The following is a 23158-nucleotide window of genomic DNA, read 5'->3' on the forward strand; positions in this document are numbered from 1 at the left end:
TGCGAAGATGTTGAACCTGTATTACACAATTTATAAAACACACTAGCAGTTCTTCTATGGGGTTGCAGAGTGCATGTTAGGCGAGTAGGTTTTAAGCCAGTGCGAAGATGTTGAATCTGTATTACACAACTTATAAAACACACTGCAAGGGTTTTCGAAAGTGCTGATTTTGTTTACGTGCATATAACACGGCACACGGGACCACCGGTATAACGTCTCAGACGAAGGGCGAAGCATTAATTAGTTAATCTTGCTGAATGATAAAGGGTAGCTCACCGATTCGTTTTCACGGCAAGATCTGTCATAAAATTAAAAATTGTATTTGTTTGTATAACATTCCATCTATAATGGGCGTTGCAGAATGCATGTTAAACGAATATGTTTTTCGGTATATATGGTATATGTACTTTTCCTTAACAAAAAACACAATGTCCACAGATTTACATTAAATTTACACAGTTTGAAGATTATGATTGTAGAAATATTCCCTTGAAATTTTACTTACGGAGGTGCTGTAGTTTTTGAGAAATGAGTAAAAGTAATAATTTTCGTCTCAGTTTCAGCATGTAAAATGTATTAACCAGTTGCGCTATGGTTTTGGTATTGGGAATTTTACATGCTAAAATAATTTTGGTCTCATGAGACCAAAACTACTTTGTGACTTGTTTTACTCATTTCTAAAAAAAATACATAACCTCAGTTAGTAATATTTGAAGGAAAGCTTTCCACTATCATTATCTTCAGACCCTGTAAGTTTAATGTCAATCTGTGGACATTTTGAAAAAGTATCCGAGTCCTTTAAAGAGTACAGCTCGTGGTTCTTTACCATTAACTAACTCAGGATAGGATAAATCCTAGCGGGGCTCACTTGGTGGTTCCCAACATATATGCATAAAATAACAAACTTGTGAAAATTTGACTGAATTGGTCATCGAAGTTGCAAGTGAGTTGAAGAAAAACGCCTTAAATTCTTTTAATATTTGAGTGATAAATTGCCGGTTATAAAAAAACAGGCGTTTCCTTTCAGGTGCCAAAAAAGTTTCAGACCTGAAGTCTTTTAATTTTTGGAGTGAGAATAACCTTTCACTCAAAAACTAAGTTATTTCAGAGCGAGCTGTTTTTCACAATGTTTTCAACTATCATCATCTCTCCATTTGCTGGTACCAACACAGTCTCATGAGACCAAAATTATTCTGTGCCTTTTTTTACTTATTTCTCAAAAACTACACAACCTTAGTTTGTAATATTTGAAGGGAAGCTTTCCACTATCATTATCTTCAAACCCTGTAAATAAGTTTAATGTAAATCTGTGGACATTTTGAAAAAGTACCCGAATCCTTTAAAGGCACTGAGGGACAAGTACTATTGGTTTAATTGCTCAAACTATAAGAATTATCATAAAGACGTACTTGGTAGAGAGCAATAGAGAGCTGCTGGTAGCATGGAACATTTTAAAGGGTGTTGGTTGGGGTTGGGTATTCTGCTTGGATTTGGCAATTATGATATACTCACAGTGAAGTACAAGATGAAGCATTCCATTGTCGTGTATCGTTTTGGGAAATGAAGGCTTTCTGTCGGGCATTTCTTCGACTTCAAAACCATAATCTGATTGACAAAAAATTACATGTTGTTAAATAAGTTATTTCTCTCAGTCGTAGTTAAAGATCAACTTGAACAAAATTTACACTGCTGTTAATTGGTTGTAAAAAAGTTAATGAGTGCGATGATTAATGATTACATACACATTGAGTTAAACTCAATAATCGTGCCATAAGGTGATTTGTTGTTGGTTGAGCAGTGATACACTATAACTTGCCAAAGACGCCGATTTTCATGAAAAGCCCTTAAGCGCATAGGAAACAGCACTGTGGCGTCATACAGTGGACTGGATAAGCATTATGACTGCAATGGATTAGTGGCGACACTCTGAAGTAAGGACGTTCGAACTCCTTCCGTGGTCCTTTCTCTGTGTCATTTCGCTATGTCCTCACACAATCGTGTTTTTCAACTATTTTTTAGTGAATGGCATGGAGAATAAAAATTAGCATAGCAAGCACTGAGTTAGTTCACAGATAAGCATAAAACAATGAAGACAGGCAATCAAACCAATGCAGATCAATAGCAAAATAAAGGATTAGGTATTGAACAAATACAAATTGACTAGAGCGGGATTTGAACCAACAACCTCCGGTTGGTTGAAACTGCTCTTTCTAAAAAGGAGTCATAATTAAGTTTCTCCTATACAAAAATGGTTATAACTAGCATGATTTGGGATAGAACAACGAGAAATTTACTATTTGAACCAACAACATCCGGTTTAACTTGCCGACGCTCTACCACAAGTTAACTAATGTTAGTTTCTTCTGTGGTTTATAACTTGCAATTTTTTTTTTTTTTTTAAGACACTCACACTAAAGTCTCTTGGCATTCAAATCGTTATTCAAATATTACATTTCCCACTAGTGTGGCATTGCACTTGAAAGCAATCAGGATAAGGATCAGCATAATTACCAGTTTCCCGGGATTTACATCGTTCCCAATCAAAATATAATCCAATTTTGTAATTCCGTGGAGGTAGAAATATCGTTTTTGACTTTTGATGAGATACTGTAAAATAAAATATATATATATATACATGTATATATATAATATATATTTGCATTTATACATACCTTCGTACAAATCCATCGGTTGACTGACAAAATGTTCTGTTGCATCTGATAAAAACAAAAACAACGGAAAACAGTACTGTTAAATACTCGATCTTTATTCATGATATACGATTAAGGGTTGATTTATGCGTGGGTTGAGGACTGGGTTCCCATCCGGGAGGGTGTGGGTAGCCTGGGTACATTTCCAAATCATATTTTGTTCTGATTTGTTTAGTTGCCCTTTGAAAGCAATCGATTGGTAATTACTTAAAACAGTTTTTAGCACAAAACTGTATTGGTACCAGCAAATGGAGAGATGATGATAGTTGAAAACATTGTGAAAAACAGCTCCCTCTGAAATAACTTAGTTTTGAGTGAAAGGTTATTCTCACTCCAAATATTAAAAGACTTCAGGTCTGAAGCTTTTTTTGGCATCAGAAAGGAAATGCTTTTTTTTTTTTTTTTTTTTAACAACCGACAATTTCTCACTCATATATTAAAATAATTTAAGCTTTTTTCTTTATTCTCTTGCAACTTCGATGACCAATTTAGTCAACATTTTCACAAGTTTGTTATTATGTTGGGATACACCAAGTGAGCCCCGCTAGGATTTATCCTATCCTGAGTTAGGATGAGTTACCCGTCCTAACTTAAGATTGGTTCAATGCGTCCTAAACATAATGGGTATGGAACACATGCACTTACTAAGGTGATGTAGTTTTTGAGAAATGAGTAAAACAATGTCAAGAAAATACGTTTGTAAATGCTTATATTTACGTCTCATGAGACGAACATTATTTTCATGACATTGTTTGACTAATTTCCCAAAAAACTACAGCACCTCAGCACGTAATATTTTCAGGGAAGCTGTCTACTATCATTATCTTCAAACTGTGTATAAGTTTAGTGTAAATATGTGAACATTGTGTTTTTTGTCCTACAAAAAAGTACATACACGCTTTAAACTAAACAGTGTACATGGTTTGACCTTGCCTCTGGACACCACCGGACAAGCTCGATGGGCTACTGCACAATAAATATGCTTCATTAGAACGGTGGAGTTCGAATCTCGCCAGAGTAGCCCCCCCCCCCGGAGATTCCGGAAAGCATATCTGAGCACGATGTAAATTTCACATCTCTTTACATCTACACTGTCCCTGTTTTCACACAAAACGAGTGCTTGTTACCACACATAACGTAATGGTAAAGAACCACAAGCTGTACTCTTTAACCACTGTTCATTTTTTACATCAATTATGAAACCCCAAGAGGAAAGCTATCAATAATGCCCATTAAATATAGAGGATGCTTTTTCGGTTACAGGAATAAAAAAAGAGCCTGCCGCAAAATCTCATCAACTATAGTTTGAAAGACAAACATCACCTGCTATCCACCAACGCACCATGCATTTAAATACCACATCAAAATTTAAAAGTATAGAAAGAAATGTTTCTGAAAGCCCGAAAAACCTTTAAATAAATATTGGTTATTTATTTCTATCTATACAGCAATTGGCATTTTAAAGTACTATAATGTGGGATTATTATAATCGCTTAAGAATTAGCGAAGAGGAATTTTGATGAGAAACCTCAAGGCTATCATATTATTGTAAAACTAATCCTTTGATACCGTTTATGTTTTGTTATCAATGTTGAAGCAACTCACTCCCATGTGATTAACCCCTTCGCTATTCCCCAGCGCATTGTATGCTGTAGACTGGCCGCTGGAGACGAGCGAAAAATTACACCCACCCTCCTCCCCCTTCCCCACTTACTCAATGACTCAATAGTGGAAAGCTTCCCTTCAAATATTACTAACTGAGGTTGTGTATTTTTTGAGATATGAGTAAAACAAGTCACAAAGTAGTTTTGGTCTCGTGAGACCAAAATTATTTTAGCATGTAAAATCCCCTTAACCAGTTATGATATTATACCAAAACCATAGCATAACTGGTTAATACGTTTTTACATGCTAAAACTGAGACGACAATTATTACTTTTACTCATTTTTCAAAAACTACAGCACTCAGTAAGTAAATTTTCAAGGGAAGCTTTCTACTATCATAATCTTCAAACTGTGAAAGTTTAGTGTAAATCTGTGAACATTGTGTTTTTTGTTAAGAAAAAGTACATATACCCTTTAACCATTGTTCATTTTTTACATCAATTATGAAACCCCAAGAGGAAAGCTATCAATAATGCCTATTAAATATAGAGGATGCTTTTTCGGTTACAGGAATAAAAAAAGAGCCTGCCGCAAAATCTCATCAACTATAGTTTGAAAGACAAACATCATTTGCTATCCACCAACGCACCATGCATTTAAATACCACATCATAATTTAAAAGTATAGAAAGAAATGTTTCTGAAAGCCCGAAAAACCTTTAAATAAATATTGGTTATTTATTTCTATCTATACAGCAATTGGCATTTTAAAGTACTATAATGTGGGATTATTATAATCGCTTAAGAATTAGCGAAGAGGAATTTTGATGAGAAACCTCAAGGCTATCATATTATTGTAAAACTAATCCTTTGATACCGTTTATGTTTTGTTATCAATGGGAGTGTGTTGAAGTAACACACTCCCATGTGATTAACCCCTTCGCTATTCCCCAGCGCATTGTATGCTGTAGACTGGCCGCTGGAGACGAGCGAAAAATTATACCCACCCTCCTCCCCCTTCCCCACTTACTCAATGACTCAATAGTGGAAAGCTTCCCTTCAAATATTACTAACTGAGGTTGTGTATTTTTTGAGATATGAGTAAAACAAGTCACAAAGTAGTTTTGGTCTCATGAGACCAAAATTATTTTAGCATGTAAAATCCCCTTAACCAGTTATGATATTATACCAAAACCATAGCATAACTGGTTAATACGTTTTTACATGCTAAAACTGAGACGACAATTATTACTTTTACTCATTTCTCAAAAACTACAGCACCTCAGTAAGTAAAATTTCAAGAGAAGCTTTCTACTATCATAATCTTCAAACTGTGAAAGTTTATTGTAAATCTGTGGACATTGTGTTTTTTGTTAAGAAAAAGTACATATACCCTTTAACCATTGTTCATTTTTTACATCAATTATGAAACCCCAAGAGGAAAGCTATCAATAATGCCTATTAAATATAGAGGATGCTTTTTCGGTTACAGGAATAAAAAAAGAGCCTGCCGCAAAATCTCATCAACTATAGTTTGAAAGACAAACATCATTTGCTATCCACCAACGCACCATGCATTTAAATACCACATCATAATTTAAAAGTATAGAAAGAAATGTTTCTGAAAGCCCGAAAAACCTTTAAATAAATATTGGTTATTTATTTCTATCTATACAGCAATTGGCATTTTAAAGTACTATAATGTGGGATTATTATAATCGCTTAAGAATTAGCGAAGAGGAATTTTGATGAGAAACCTCAAGGCTATCATATTATTGTACAACTAATCCTTTGATACCGTTTATGTTTTGTTATCAATGTTGAAGCAACTCACTCCCATGTGATTAACCCCTTCGCTATTCCCCAGCGCATTGTATGCTGTAGACTGGCCGCTGGAGACGAGCGAAAAATTATACCCACCCCCCTCCCCCTTCCCCACTTACTCAATGACGGCACAACCAATAGGGGGCGCTGTTTGCGAGGGATTTCGTCGTGAAAGAGATATGAGGCAGTGTATCTTGCCACGTGCACCGTTAGGGGCTGAACTTTTGGCATGTGCGTGATTCTCCAAACCAGCAGTGATGCTCATTTTTTTACGGTAAAGTTTGTAGACCTACCTTATGACCAGTAAACGTGTTGCGAAAAAAACCCGGCACTGGACACCTTTGGTAATTGTCAAAGACCAGTATTCTCACTTGGTGTATGAATAATACAAATAATATGTGCGAAGCTGAACTCAATGGCAGTTGCACAGAGATTGATGGGGAAACAAAACTTGGTGCGCAAATTTGTGTGTTTCTTATGGTGTACCTAATAAAAGGTTTCAGGCCTGAAGTCATTGAGTGAGAAATTACCCCTTTCTCAAAAACTACGTTACTTCAGATGGAGCTGTTTCTCACAATGTTTTGTACTATCAACAGCTCTCCATTGCTCCCAAACAAGTATTTTGAGTTACTACCAATAGTGTCCAGTGCCTTTGAGGACGTTGCTCTACACACTATCGGGCCCACCTGCGATGAAAATTTTGGCCAAAACAATCATTTTTTACAATAGCAAGCGCTAGATCAGCCCTTAGCAATACACGCGACAAGGAACTCGCCTGCCACCTCCTTGCGATCATAGAACTAGTGATACTGACAACAACAGCTGAAAACATGCATTATTCATTATTATCTCCATTACGAAATCCCTCGCAAACAAACAACACCCTTTTATGGTTCCACCACAACTGAGCAGTGACAAAACATCGCCCATGGCCCCTCGCCCCCTGGTCGTGACCCCTGCCTTCGTTCAACGAAAGTTCAGCCTAATAAAAATGTTTTTAAGAATCGTGTCCGACCCTCTTTTTTCCTCATCCCTTATAAATGATTCAAGGTTGCGGAAACTGCGTCAAGACGCATCCGGTGACTGCGAGGCCGTAGACGGTGCGAGAGATCGAGGAGACGGTATCTTTGTGCGTAATCTCGAGTGGCACTAGGGTGTACAGGTTTCCCTGAGTGTATTGCCACTGGCCTTCGCTGAGCAGTAGGGTTAAGCGAACAGATCCACCCTCGTTGGACACTTTGATATAGGGGTATATGTAGATGTGGGATATACCTTAAGAATCACCCCGCGACTCATGGTTATGCACTCTACAATAAGTAGTGAACGAATTATGTCCCAACGTCATGAGTATTTTACTACAACCCACAACCAACCTTTTCTAGTAATAATTCATGGTAAAATCCCATACCAATTTAATCCAGTCAAAGGTTTTAAAGACTGCACTCTACAAATTTTGAACCATGGTCCCATGCCCCTGTGGTTGCTGACTTTGTGAACGGCCCATTATTTCTCTGAAGGACAGGGCCTCTTTTTCCAGATGGAGTCTATGGCCAGTTAGCTCTATGGGTGTTGTCATTTTGGTTTTAGCGCCTATAGGAATCCTTTAATAACAATCTTCATGGTTATTTACGAGACTGAAGTGAGTCGTCAGATTAATTCGCGCTCGCAGCTTGCGACTGACTAAACCTCTTGAGGGCGCCTTACCCCTAATAGTCGTAGTCTGGTTCCCAGACCCAAAAATCTCCGACTAGGCTCTGCCGAATATTTAACAAGAGACGTCAAGGAATCTATGGTCAGGGGACCAGACTATAATAGTCGACGACCACTAATCCCAGTTATTAGGCATTGCATCACAACAATTGTATTATCCACGTCTATTACAAAACAAGCACACGGGTACATACCCAATCTTACTTGCAATCTTGCATTTAATAGTTAAAACATAGTTACTTCACTTTTGAAGTAAATAACGTAACTGTATCACTCATTGTGTCAGCTAATTCACCTATAAGGCCTAAACCCTACCACTCAAATTAACTCGGGTCAGATACCGCTCCGTCTTCACCTATAAAATTGAGCTACTAAAACCATTTTTTTTTAAAACATTATAGCTTACACATCTAAATATAGCAGACATCAATCTTCCCCATCTATAAATAGTAATGCTATTGGAACATGCAAACCGTAATACGGTAGACGAATTCGGTTAATGATCGACACACCAGTAATGGGGTGACATAGAGTGTAAAAGTACCCTCCCACATTACTGCATTATTGTGGGGATTTAATGTTACATACAAGGGAAGTAGTTATGGACGACTTTCATCAGGAATTAGCTCCTAGAAAAAGGGGGAAATATAAAATCAGAAAGCCACCTTTTATGATGCGATTAATGTGCGTGTATGGTGTGTGGGCAGTGGACGAAAGGCAGACTCATTCTCCACTCCGCCCCCACGTTGGGTTGGGAGGAGGGGGGTAGGGGTGGGGGTTGCTTCTAGGGTGAACAATTTGTTACTTAGTTTAGGTTATACCACTTGGTGAAACACATGGATCATTCAGAACTTTAAAATCTACCTAATGTCTAATCATTTCACAATCTGATGCAAATAACGTTGTTTTGTTCTTTTTAACTTCCCGTACATGTTCAATGTGATAGCTTGTTAGACGCATTGGGGTGGATATGTGTGAATTATAAATGATGTTAGTATTTTTTATTTTTTATCGTATCGGGATGTAACCAGGTGCAACAATAGCATTATGTGTTCTAAATGGGGATAGGTTTTGTTTTGTCGCGGACGAAGCCCTGGCAATGTTTAAGGTTTGTAAAACGTTTTATTTACTGAAGAAGACGAGCAGATTATACTGTTAGAAACGTCAAGAAACACACCAGATTTTTAAACTTGTGTATCTTTATCTTTTTTTTAATCTTTTTTTTTTAAGCGAAATCATTGAGTAATTACCTTATTTTCATAAAAAGGGTTTCTGTCCGCAAGTAAAAGAAAATAGCCCCGGGAGCTTGATATTCCGGAACTAAATTTCTCACTACAAAAAAAAAAAAAAAAATCAGCCAGCAGTAATGGGAAAAAATAGGGTCAGAGAAAATCTGACTTATGATTGTAAAGTTTACGCGAAGGTAATTCCCCCCCCCCTTTAATTATAAAATAAATTTATACAACATTAATAATCTCTGTAGCCTAATTCGATTGCAACCACTGAACGCGTACACGAAATTTTTCACTAAAATATTTGAACTAAAACAAAATGAGAGCACACATTCCCCTTTTTGCATCCCTGTGGAGACATTTTTTGTTCTTTCCATTGTCCCTGTACTGTAGATGTTCCCATTGACTTTGTACACAAATGCCTTGTGGAGCATCCAAGACTTAAGAATTTCCCTACGTAGTCCTTTTATTTTCCCTTTTTTGTTTTGTCCCTGGTCTCCAATCAGCTGAGGTCTCGAACTCAAGGCATCTGATGAATGCACACAACTTGTGCGACAAGGGTGTTTTTTCTTCCATTGTTCTCTCGCAACTTGGACAACCAATCGAGTTCAAAGTTTCACAGGTTTGTTGTTTAATGCATAATAGTTGAGATACACCAAGTGAGAAGACTGGGCCCAATTTCATAGAGCTGCTTAAGCACAACATTTTGCTTAAGCAAAAAAAATAATTGCTTAGTAAAATTAGATTACCTGCTCAGACTCCATTCAATTGTTATGCCAAGTAAACAACAGCTAAATACCAGTCACAATCAATGTATATGGCATGACATTTTGGCCAATAACATGTGTAAAACAAGCGAGCTATTTTTGTGCTTAAGCAATTTTTTTGCTTAAGCAGCTCTATGAAATTGGCCCTGGTCTTTGACAACTACCAAAGGTGTCCAGTGCCTAAATCACAAAAATAAGCCAAGTAGAACAAATTGTGCTTACCAGAATAAGGGTTACCAGCCAATAAACCATGTCACATGTCCTACTTTGTTAACTTGTGACTGGTATCCTGCTCATTGTTGCTGAGCAGGGATTTTTTTAAGCAGCATTTTCTGCTCATGAATTTGGCCCTGCTGTTTACACGGTATAATAAAATATTCACAGGTTGGTATGGTTGCGTGCAAAAATAATTGAAGTATGGGTGGAATTTTACTCTGAGTGCCAAAAAAAAAGTCGAAAGGCACAATTCCTCAGGGTGAAAAACAAACATACACTATATCCACGTCGTATTAAACCATTTTAAACGGTTCCGCTTTAAATTATCTCAATTGTCTATTTTGACCGGACCCTTTGGGTATGAAGCTACGTGATGTTTATTAGAGATTTACATAATATTGTTATACAGGCCTAATTCATAACCCAATTCCATAATGACCTACATCCAAAAGATTGACAAAAACAGTTTGATATTTCAATAAGGTATGTTAAAGCCAGTAGACACTATTGGTAATTGTCCAAGACTAGCCTTCACAGTTGGTGTATCTCAACATATGCATACAATAACAAACCTGTGAAAATTTCAGCTCAATCGGTCACCAAAGCTGCGAGATAATAATGAAAGAAGACATCACCGTTGTCACACGAAGTTGTGTACGTTTAGATGATTGATTTCGAGACCTCAAGTTCTAAATCTGAGGTCTCGAAATCAAATTCGTGAAAAATTACTTCTTTCTCGAAAACTATGGCACTTCAGAGGGAGCCGTTTCTCACAATGTTTTATACCATCAACCTCTCCCCATTACTCGTCACCAAGAAATGTTTTATGCTAACAACTGTTATTTTGAGTACTTACCAATAGTGTCCACTGCCTTTAATATCATATTGTCTTACGGCTAGGAATAGTTCGTCGTATCCATTTGTCTTTATTTTTACATCTTTGTTCCTTCTGTCCTTATAGTAATAATATTATGAGAACGGGTGACCTCTGCGGAAGCGACCCTCTTCTGATGTCTAAAACAGGAAGGTGACTTTCCGCTGCGTTTGTCCTTTGGGGCTTGTCCAGTATTTGGTGTTTAGTTGAGTGGACCCTGGGAGGCATACGGCCGTTATAGGCACTGGAAACTAGTGGTAAGTACTCAAAATAATTGTTAGCATAAAAACTTACTTGGTAACGAGCAATGAAGAGCTGTTGATGGTATACAATACTGTGAAAAATGGCTCCCTGTGAAGTAACGTACTTTTTGAGAAAGAGATAGTGTTCACTTACTTTTGGAAAACCCTTTTTACGCATCTGAAAGCACACACAAATTTGTGCAACAATAGTGTTTTTTCTTTCATTATTAAATTGTTCTGCAAGTTTGATGACCAATTGAGTTCAGATTTTCACAGGGTTGTTATTTTCGCATGAGTTGGGATACACCAAGTGAAAATACTGGCCAATGACAATTACCAAAGGTGTCTATGGTGCCATTAAGTCCTTGATGGTGTCAACTGGTATAGACACCCTCGTGGAAAATACCTTTAATGCCAAACAACAAATCTTCTAAACAGATACTTACAGTGATATATTAAAGACAGTGGACACTATTGGTAATTGTCAAAGATCAGTCTTCTCACTTGGTGTATCTCAACATATGCATAAAATAAAAAACCTGTGAAAATTTGAGCTCAATCGGTCGTCGAAGTTGCGAGATAATAATTCAAGAAAAAAACACCCATGTCACACGAAGTTGTGTGCTTTCAGATGCTTGATTTCGAGACCTCAAATTCTAAATCTGAGGTCTCGAAATCAAATTCGTGGAAAATCATTTTTTTTAACGAAAACTACGTCACTTCAGAGGAGCCGTTTCTCACAATGTTTTATACTATCAATCTCTCCCCATTACTTGTTATCAAGTAAAGTTTTATGATAATAACTATTTTGAGTAATTACCAATAGTGTCCACTGCCTTTAATAAAAAAAACATTTATACATACAACATAACAAATTGAAATAATGTACATTTGCTACGTCGAAGAATAAGCCACAATGGAAACTGACTGTGTAAATTGTTCACAAAATCTTGGGTTGAACAAAGAAAAAATACCTAGCGCGGGACTTTAACCTGCTACTCTCAGATTAACGTATCCGGCGCACTACCAAAAGGGGATATAGACATTTACATTGTTGGTAAAGAAACCGCGCTGGTTGGCATGGTCGGCCGAAAGATAGCAAAACATTAAAACAAGTGGCTTCTTATATACAGCGCGCAAAACCGTCACTCAGTGACGCGCAAGGCCCTTTAACATTCAGTATTTTCCTGCAAGGAATGTGGGACTACGTTTGAATTATGAGACCTACTCCTTTTACATAGCACCATGCAATGGTTTTACAAGGTGCTGTTGCGCAATATGCTGCCAATCAAACACCGGGGCGAACCCCTTTTTTATTCGATAAGTGTACTTGGTTATGTTAAGAGCGTTAGCAATGTTTCATACTATCAACAGCTCTCTTTTGCTCGTTACCAGGTAAGTTTTTATGCTAAAAATTATTTTGACTAATTACGAATAGTGTCCAGTGCCTTTAAAGATGGGAGGTCAAATTAGAAACCCTTTTACGCCAAGAGTACTCATCGGCAATTGGACAATGGGCAAGCTGATCACAATCTCGAGAACGAGGGCGCGTACACGGTTGGGCTTTTTAGCACTTGATCTTTTAACACAAGGTGTTTTTGGTTTTGCAAACACCTGAGCCGGCAGTCAATGACCAGTGTTATTATGGCTGTTTTTTTAAGATGCACGCGATTTTCCAACGAAGCGAACCCTTCCCGAGTAAGCCGATACAAGCTCAAGAGATCCAAGGAAAAATGTAAGTTGCATGACCAAAAAAAATCAAAAGAAAAAGAAAAAAACCCAAGGCCTGAACGAGGGTGTCCCACTTGCGGGTAGATTAATGGGTTAATGTAGGACTTGTAAGGATATATCGTTACGATGGCTTGTTTTTTCTTCACCCGCTCTTGACCCAATCTGGTTGCTAAATCCATGCGTGACTTACATATCTCATTTCCACTTCACCACCGAGAAATGGCCACCTGACGCACGTGACGTAGGAATATCTTGAGAATCCACCATCCATCTTATTCTCAAAATAAAGACTTTCACTTTCCTAAACCTGGCGTCCTTTAAGAAGCTGCCCACTCGATACAGAGAATGGGGAGGTGTTAAGAAAGAGAAAGTAAAACACGAAAACAGCAAAAGAGGGTTTGGGTGAAAATGGCACGCGATCTTGTTAGGGTACCAATTGTTCCAGATTGGTTTTATTGCCGGGCAGACATTTTCCGGAAGGTATAAAGATTCTAGATGATCGTCTGACGGTAAAACGAACTTCTTTTAAGCTATCTAATAGGTTTGTTTGTTTCTGGTTTAAAGCGGTTCAAGGGGTCCATGGTTGGCCAGGACCGGCGCGGCGGAAGGACTGTGGCCAACAGCGTGGGAGGTGAAAAGACAGGCTCGCCTCTACTCGAGTACGTAATTTGACACGTTTTAGATGAGCGTGGAGTGTTTCGTGAAGTGGGCTGCACCGGAGCAAACAAAATCACTTGGGCGGGAAAACCAATGATGGCAAGTTTTTTGTAATCGCTAAAGAACACAATGGTGTAGTTCTGTTCCCACGCCGGTTCGCATTTTTTTTTCTGGTATTGGGATTGCCATCCTCAAAGATGTGTCATGATTTTATTTTTGTACGAAGATGTGTCATGATTTTATTTTAGTACGGTGCCCTTTTTTTAATCGTTTTAGAAGAGCAAAAAATTCCCCATTGAAAAGCACAACGACATTGGCAATTTTAAAGCACAGGTAAAAAGCAAAATTGCCGACGCTCCATATCTTTATTGGATTCGTGGGTTTTTGGGGTCGATTTCTGGCTTCCTTGCCGGCCCACGCATCAGACAGACGCAATGAAAAATGTCTGACCACATATCCAAGTACCAACACCTCGTCATACGACTTATTATAAACACAATAGTTGTATGTACCCTCACTTCCTACCAATCACCCCGCAGTTTTACCCTCAAAATCATTGTGACGTATCAAACGCGGCGAGAGAATGGGGCAGGGGCGCGATGCCCGCCCCAAGAGCCTTGCGCTACGCAGAATTCTCATTTCATTTAAAAACAAATCTTTTCTCCTAAAGCAAAGCAGAGGCCGGGCGCGGCCCACGTATACACGGGGTTCTTGTAACCAAATGAATAAACTTAACCACGCCTTCTCGACCTGAAAATACTTCTTGGCAAATTTCTTTTCAAAAGCTAAAAATGAATTGGGCACCAGCCACAATAATGCAAACTTATTGTAAGGTGTCTGGTTCTGCTAAGTAATACTATTCTTTGCTCAGCAGTTTTGGTACTTGCAGGCCTATGGAATCCGAGCAACGCGCACTACAATGTGTGGCTAAAGTGACGTAACCATTACAAAAAAAAACTCACTATGCCCGCCATTTTTGTTGACACGCGGTTGTTTCCAGGAAGTTTGACCTATAGAGATGGCTTGTTCGATTTAAAACAATGTTGTTGTTAATGCAACTGTCGAATGCCTGGTATAAGCCTAATAGATGCATCTTAACTCTGAGGCTTTATCACTGTCAACGCGTTTTCTCAATTATTTCAGCTGTCGTGAGTTAAGACTCTGCATGTTTAACAAATAGAAAAATGAAATTGTATTTTTGACGGTATAATGAAGACTTCCGATTTGGGAGCCGGCCAGAACGACATCATAACAATGCGATAAGCAATGGCGAACTAAAGGGTGTCTTGTCCATTGATCTTATTCAAAAGTGAATAAAATATTGATCGATTTGGTGAGAAAGCGGAACAAACTGCCTTTTGTACGATTCATCCCCGTGATATTACATATATATGATTTCATAAAAACAAATGCATGTATAAATTAATAAATAATAAATAAATAGAGTTTAAAGGCAGTAGATACTATTGGTAATTACTCAAAATAATTGTTAATCATAAAGCCTTTCTTGATTACGAGTAATGGGGTGAGGTTGATGGTATAAAACATTGTGCGAAACAGCTCCTTCTGTAGTGACATAGTTTTCGAGAAATAAGTAATTTTCCACAAATTTGATTTCGTGACCTCAAGTTTAGAAATTGAAGTCTCGAAATCAAGCATCTGAAAGCAAACAACGTCGTGTGACAAGGGTGTTTTTTCTTTCATTAATATCTCGCAACTTCGACGACCGATTGAGCTCAAATTTTCACAGGTTTGTTATTTTATGCATATGTTGAGATACAGCAACTGTGAAGACTAGTTTTTGACAATTACCAGTAGTGTCCAGTATCTTTAAGTTAACATTTTACTAAAACAAATTAAGGAAATAAATTACACTCACACCGACATTCGTTCCCAACAGTGGCGGCGCCCTTTCAATGACTAACAAAACTAATTCACAAAGAAAGAAACACTATATTTATAGCTAAATGAATTCATATAATTTGGCGCAGCTTACAGTGAGCTACGTCACACTTACGACCAACATTGAAATTTTAAATCAAGTCAAAAAATAATCTTACAGGAAAAAAACATCCACACTTTTCTCGGCACGGATGTCCACGATAAGTTAAAAGGTTTACACTGCGGTGTAATACAATATGTGTCAAGTGCATCGTAAAAAGTGCCATAGGCAATAATTGGTGAGAACTGAAGATTAATTCAGCGAGAAAACTGTAATCACAATTATGTTCTATTGGCATAAACGTTGAATCTAATTTGTTTGCATTGCATTCAATTAATGATTGCGATTATAAGGTGCATCGTCAACGGTATTGGCACACGAAATTATTACAGTAATATTCAAACAATGTCTGGTATAATGACTGACTTGGCCGCATGTACCGAATGCATTTGAATTCCTCTGACTATAAACGCAGTTTCTATGTCATATGTTTAGGGGCAAGCCTTTCCATAGCAACCTCCAGATGAGCAAACCCATGGTACTATTGGGTCATACACATCCATTCAGAGTCTTCCGTAACTATACGCAAAAGCTTGCCCCTAATCATGTGGCATATAGGCTAGCAACTGTATTCTGGGAATTCAAATTTAAGTGATAACTTGTGATCAACCACGTCATTGTACCAGACAGTATTCACCTCTAGCACGCAAATGGCTTATTAAAGCTCGTTTTGGAAGGTTATAGACCCCTCTCTCTGACGTCATACATTGGCATTGGAGTCAAGTTGCACGGTAAGTAAAGACTACGGTTGCTTGGGTTGAATACACCTTATGCAAATGTTGAATTGTGTCACAATATCTGTTAACACGATTGAATGTTGTTCTAAACATTCGGCCCTCCATGTGACCAACGTCTATAAACACGCGGGAAAAGCCTCATTCCCATGGGTGAACGATCTCGCCACGCCATTTTACCTCACAGCACACCTCGCTGTTTTGAGGAGGGGACAAGATATGGCGCATTGCCAATGGGAGCGAGGTTGACACGTGAACTATCAAAATGGCGCAATCAAATTTATATTTAACTGACGACGTCGGATGAATTGGGTCAATAATAAAATGTGATCGAATTATTTTGTGCGCACGTGGTGGTCCATGTTGATGTGAAAATTAAAAGCAATGTTGATCAATGGATGCGCCAACTCATGAAGAACACTGGGTGCCTAGCAACGAACACATGCTATAGTTTAGGGCACAGGGTGGATTTCACTAAGAGTTAAGACTAGTCTTATCTCGAGTTAGGACGAGTTACTCTTCCTAACGTAGCACTAGCCTTACGTTTTTCATATCTCCGAAGACTAGTCCAAAGTTAGGACCAGTCCGAACTCTTTGTGAAATCGACCCCTGGACACCTTTGGTGGTTGTCCAAGACCAGGGGCCAATTTCATAGAGCTGCTTAAGCAAAAAAATTGCTTAAGCACGAAAATAGCTCGCTTGTTTTACACAAGTTACTGGCAAAAATTTCATGCCATATACATTGCTTGTGACTGGTATTTAGCTGTTGTTTACTTAGCATAACAATTGAGTGGAGTCTTGGCCGGTAATCTGATTTTACTAAGCAAAGATTTGTTTGCTTAAGCAAAGTTTTGTGCTTAAGCAGCTCTATAAAATTGGGCCCTGTATTCTCACGTGTAGGCCTATCCCTACACAAAACACCAAATCTGTAAACATTTTGACTTAGCTCATCTAAGTTGCACGAGAACAAAGAAAGCAAAAAACACCTCTGTGGCCGAATGTGTGCTTTCAGATATTGCGCATTACAAAGTAAATGTTTACGCTAACATTAATTGTGAGTAACTACAAATAGTGTCTAGTGTCTTTAAGAGTCAGTGTGCATAAAATTTGTAATAGTGGAAGTATATTATTGTTCAAAGATGTGCACATAACTTAGTCCTACGTGATATAAAGAAGGGTGGAACTTCCCCAATAGTGTACAGTGGCTTGAAAGCACTTTACACCAATAATCGCATGAATCAAGTTGACACAAACAAACGATTAAGTTGATGGGGTCCAAGTCCGTGTGTGTTTATACGGTAGTTATAAAGTGTATTTTCGCATAAAACACATGTTTCCCCTCAATGCTATTTATAGCATCTAAAATAATTATTCCAAGCTGATGTTTGTAATTTTTTACTGTTTTGTTAGGTTGGTTTAAACTCTCGCTATAGATTGGTAATTAATGTTAATTCTCATAAAGGGTTTGTTTGCATGTTTTAATTATTATTACTGTTTATTATCTTTCCTGTATTTTATACATTTATTTATTTATTTATTTTTTATTTATTTTTTAGTTTTTTCGGCAGGCCTCCACATATCTCATATTTACAGTAAACAAATTAAATTTAAGTTATTTTTTCAGCGTTATTATTAAGTTATTATTTTATTTGGTTATCAATTTGCACCTGTTTTGTTTTTTTTAAGTATTTTTCTTCTTACCCATTTTGTTTTTCACCTATTTCATTTGACTTTTTGGATTGATATTTTATATTTTTCATTACATATGTTTTATAGAAATATTAACCCCAGCCTATAAAGAGCGCTGACGGATCATATGTGGGAAGTTACAGACTTTCTGTCGTTGTTAACAACCTCAGGCCTTCCTTTAACAATAATGACTTCGTTTTCAATCAGCAAAACGGACTGCGACATTTCAGTACCGCCTGCTGACATATTATTTTACTCTTTTCTAGTTGAAGTTTCAGATTTCCGTCTTTAAAGAGACTGGACACTATTGGTAATCACTGTTATAACATAAAAAACTTACTTGGTAATGAGCAACTGAGAGCTGTTGACAGTACAAAACATTGCAAGAAACGGCTCCCTCTGAAGTAACGCAGTTTTCGAGAAAGAATTAATTGTCCACAAATTTGATATCGAGACTTTAGACTTAGAACTTGAGGTCTCGAAATCAAGCATCGGAAAGCACACAACTTCGTCTGACAAGGGTGTTTTTTCTTCCATTGTTATCTCGCAACTTCGACGGCAATTGAGTTCAAATTTCTACAGGTTTGTTATCTTATGCATATGTTGAGATACACCAAGTGAGAAAACTGGTCTTTGACAATTGCCAATAGTGTCCAGTGTCTTTAGAAACAAAAGTAGGCGGCAGCGACGTCCAATGTTTGTGGACAACAAAAAGGAGATATCTCTTATTTTTAATGCCGTTTGGAAACCACTAGGAGGGGTTGTAATTTATGGATACGTGCAGAAGGGACTTAAGTGTAACAAGTCATTGAACGTTCAAGCACGTCAGCCTTCGATTATATCGAAAACAAAAAGCAGAATGTCGCCACTTTCATATCAAATGACACAAAATGTAAATAGAGTTGTAATGCAGCAAGTATTCTCTATAGTGTTTTTTGAAGGATTTTGGTACTTTTGAAGAATACAAAACACACATGCCCACAGATTTACATTAAACTTACACGGTTCGAAGATAATGGTGGTAGAAAACGTTCCTTAATATATTACGTTCTGTTTTACAAAAAAAATTCCAGTAAAAGATGTAAGTTTAAAACTTGCACCGCCGGTGTTTTTGCCGAAACATTTTGTGTTACTTTTCTATTCTTTAAGAAAATTGTTCAACCTTTACTTAGGATGCCTTTTTCAAAATGAGAACAATCCACAAAATACATACGTGCCAAATGCGGGATAGTGTAAATAAATAAACCATATTTAAATAGTGCACGACCCGTAAATTGTTATCTAACTGACACTCGTCTTTAGCAGGTATGTTCGTAAAATACCTTAAAGTCACCTGGAAGTGGTATTTTTTCAAAATAAAGCTTTTGTCACTAATATATGTGTTTTGATGAGTTGAATGTGAATAAACAGTTAACTAAGGTTTTAAAAAATCAGTTCTTATGTTATTTACAAATTTAAGAGTAGACCCCGACCCGAGAGGGCGCTGTTCGTGACGTCAATCGAGGCCTGTAATGCGTAGAGTAAACACAATTGCAAAGTACATGTACGGACCAAGTCGTGAGTTTGTACGTTTAAAAAAAAAAATGTTTTTTTCCGGCAATGCCGACCAGGTGTATTGCTGCTGAATGCAGAAAAATGCTTTTTGAAATGTACCAACTCACGACTTGGACGTACATGTACTTTGCACGTGTGTTTACTATATACGCATTGCAGGCAAAGTCTGCCTTGAATGACGTCACAAAAGGGGCAGGCGGAGTCAGCCCCCAAACAACTTTATATATTTTTTAAACATATAACTCGTGACAAACAATTACTAAAAAAAAAATTTTATTGTTCGTAAGCATATACTCTATTTTCAGGTGACTTTAAGTGAAAGCATTAAATTATTTCTCGAGTAAAATGAAGCCATTTCAAAATTGAAAAATCGGCCAAATATGGGATCTAGCATTTTTAATACGTTATTTTGTTAAAGGCAGTGGACACTATTGGTAATTACTCAAAATAATTATTAGAATAAAACCTTTCTTGGTGACGAGTAATGGGGAGAGGTTGATGGTATAAAACATTGTGAGAAACGGCTCCCTCTGAAGTGCCATAGTTTTCGACAAAGAAGTAATTTTCCACGAATTTGATTTCGAGACCTCAGATTTAGAACTTGAGGTCTCGAAATCAACCATCTAAACGCACGTAACTTCGTGTGGCAAGGGTGTTTTTTCTTTCATTAATATCTCGCAACTTCGATGACCGATTGAGCTCAAATTTTCACAGGTTAGTTATTTTATGCATATGTTGAGGTACACCAACTGTGAAGGCTAGTCTTTGATAATTACCAATAGTGTCCACTGCATTTAATCCATATTATGACAAATTAGGTAATAGTTTTGGAGAGAAAAAAACCGGTTGGCTGCAGCCCGACTTTTCAATCCATCCCTTCTTATAGACGGGTTAAATTGTAAGAGGAAATATTTGTCCACTGGACACAACTTGTGCCAACTTTGCATTCTCTGAATGTCCGATTCTAGTTTTAAAATATAAACAAAAATGCTATTATATGAGATTGTGACAAATTTATTTAAGATGGCGCAATGGGACGTATATCTATATTCCGGAGCGTTCGATAAAAACAAGTCCTTTCTCTGCGATAATGTGTATATAGAGGAGATTTAAATGGATATTGGATCCATAAATAGACAAAGACAACAGCGAAGTCTAGTATTTCAGGATGTGAAGGAGGTTTTGAAGGAAGCTGGGGGTGATCCAAGATCCGAAGAAGTGGCCCAAAATTGAAACCAGAGGTTTTTGTTCTTATAGTGGAAATAATATCTGGATTTTGATCAGGGTAACGAACTGCGTCCAGGACAAAATAAATTTCTTCTGGTTCTTTCTTCCTTAGTAATTAAAAACATTCTATTTGAAAATTAAATCGTGTGTTTTAGGGGTGTTTTTTATTGCATTGGAACTCAAGGGGCTCGCAGAATTTACAAAACAAGTTTTAAAGGCAGTGGACACTATAGGATTGGTAATTACTCAACACAATTATTAGCAAAAAACCTTACTTGGTAACGAGTATTAACGGGGAGCTGGTGATAATATAAAACATTGTGAGAAACGGCTCCCTCTGAAGTAATGTAGTTTTCCCAGAAAGAAGTATAGTTTCATGAATTTTATTTCGAGACCTCCAGTGTAGAATTTGAGGTCTCGAAATCAAGCATCTGAAAGCACACAACTTCGTATGACAAGGGTGTTTTTTCATTTCATACATTGTTGTCTCGCAACTTCGATGACCGATAGAGCTCAAATTTTCAGAGGTTTGTTCATTTATGCATATGTTGAGATACACCAAGTGAGAAGACTGGTCTTTGACAATTACCAATAGTGTCCAGTGTCTTTAAAGGTAATTCTTTTTTTTTTCTTTTTTACTCCTGACTTTTTGGCAACAATTCCCATTGGTTTGTACACGCTATAACCTACTGAACCTTCACCCGAAAGGGTATCTTTTGACTATATATTTTGCGATATTAAAGTATGGGCGGGGATTCTAGCCTTGATAATTAGTATAGCCGTGATGTTTATTTGTTTCGAATCTCTTAAAGAAAAGCAATCATTATTTGGTCGAAACTCCTTGAAACTGTTTTTTTTGTTTTTTTTTCCTTTCACTGGATATGAGGTTCTTTACCAAATAACGTTACCATATAGAGCCTTGGTCAAACCCAGATCGAAAGTTAGTTCATAGTTGAAAATATTGTTTGTTAATTCGTGGAAACAAATTGTGAATGAGTTCAATCTTGGATTACCCCTTTACAGAAAGTGGTAGTTCCAATTAATTGTAATACCAATAATTCACATATTATGCACGACTCTATGATAATTAGATGGAGGTACGTCTTGGCGTACATCCTTATGAACTCTTTAAGGAGTAACCCTGTTTCAGCCCCAGGAGAAGGTGGCCGGCAATGTGCCCCCGATGACAATTGATTTGGGTCGACAGCCCAAATCAGTTAAGTGTGGCTTGCGATTTTAGGCGATCTCTCACAAACAAACTGAGAAACTCATTATTCTCGTTTAACAGTTGTTCTGTTTATTTTCCCTCTGTCACGCATTATACCAATTTTTTTTCAAGTGGTTGTTAGGCCTATACTATTTACACGTCTATTAATGTCTGAACATGTTACGGATTAATTAATACCAGTAAAGTACTCGCGTTGTTGTCCAGTGTGCAATAGGCCAGGATGTCAAATTAATAGTTATTTTGCGAAAGTGACGTTGAATTTCCTAATTGGTTCAAACTTTAACGAGAAATGTTTTAGTAATAATTAGAATCTGATGGGTTTGTTCACGGTAGTTTCACAAAAGTTGAATAATTTTGTTCTGACTTCAAACAGATTTGAGTGGATTGTGACGCTAACAAAAATTGTAATGTTTTTTCAAACGGACAATTTAAAATCACTAATTTATAATTATTGTGTTGAGATATCATAACTAAATACCGTCATGAGAATATTTCATTTTGATTTGATCATTAAGTTGTGCGCAGAGGAAGAGTTACAACGATGTTAAACACCCAACAATGCATGGTAACAATATTAATGGTTATGCCTTGAAAGTGTGAAAGTCTATACTATTCCAGTTTGAAATGGTTCTCTTCCAAAAAGATAGAATGTAACCAAACGCTAAGAAAAGTTTTGTACTCACCCGTCCGGCATATACTACACAGTAGCAGTAAACTAACAGTTGTATATAATGTAAGGCGCTCCAGTGTCAATTCAGTACAAAAACTCATGTCTCTAAGGAGGTGATGAAACGGATCTGTGGAGAGAAGCTTTTTTTTTTCTTCCGTCTTGACAGTAAGACGTCCAGTGAACAAAATGTAGCCAACAGGTATGAACTCGAAGAGTTATGGAGGGAAGAGAGAGCCGGTCGAGAGCGTGGGCAAGCTATCTTGTACAAGTCAGCACCATATAATAATAACCCTACCGAAAATGGATATAAATCACATTAATAAGCGTACACGTGATGATGTCGTGAGTGAGTCGAACGAGAATGTCTGGTGCATGCTCTTTATCTTTAAGAGTCCACGGGCCAAGTTACAGTGCGTGATGGCGAAGATGTCCGACCCCTTGGGCCATGTTTAAACTTTAACAAGAGAGAGGGGAGAGGGTAACGGC

The 23158-nt window shown here is 37.4% G+C and overlaps 2 protein-coding genes across 5 annotated transcripts in view; one reads left to right on the top strand and one right to left on the bottom strand.

The window, feature by feature from the left end:
- The window catches only part of LOC139940086 (uncharacterized), a 30990-nt gene extending 8161 nt beyond the window's left edge, over nt 1-22829 (bottom strand). The window contains exons 1-3 of one of the 2 annotated variants that reach the window (XM_071936325.1): nt 22686-22829; nt 2673-2717; nt 1513-1605 (exon numbers count right to left, since the gene is read on the bottom strand). In XM_071936325.1, coding sequence (XP_071792426.1) covers nt 1513-1605; nt 2673-2717; nt 22686-22773 — 226 coding nt within the window. In that variant the 5' untranslated portion in view covers nt 22774-22829. Of the gene's footprint in view, nt 1-1512; nt 1606-2672; nt 2718-10920; nt 11001-22685 lie in introns of those variants that run through there. The other variant, XM_071936326.1, reaches the window with a different exon arrangement.
- LOC139940085 (guanine nucleotide exchange factor for Rab-3A-like) overlaps nt 1-23158 on the top strand; it is an 82920-nt gene that overhangs the window by 14596 nt on the left and 45166 nt on the right. Inside the window, exon 2 of one of the 3 annotated variants that reach the window (XM_071936323.1) lies at nt 9588-9703. The exons of the other annotated variants lie outside the window; for them this stretch is intronic. The gene's annotated coding sequence lies outside the window, so the exon portion shown is untranslated. The remainder of the gene's footprint in view (nt 1-9587; nt 9704-23158) is intronic. 3 annotated transcript variants of the gene reach the window in all.

This window comes from Asterias amurensis, chromosome 7 (assembly GCF_032118995.1).
Source record: "Asterias amurensis chromosome 7, ASM3211899v1".
In the NCBI taxonomy this organism is placed as follows: Eukaryota; Metazoa; Echinodermata; class Asteroidea; order Forcipulatida; family Asteriidae; genus Asterias; species Asterias amurensis.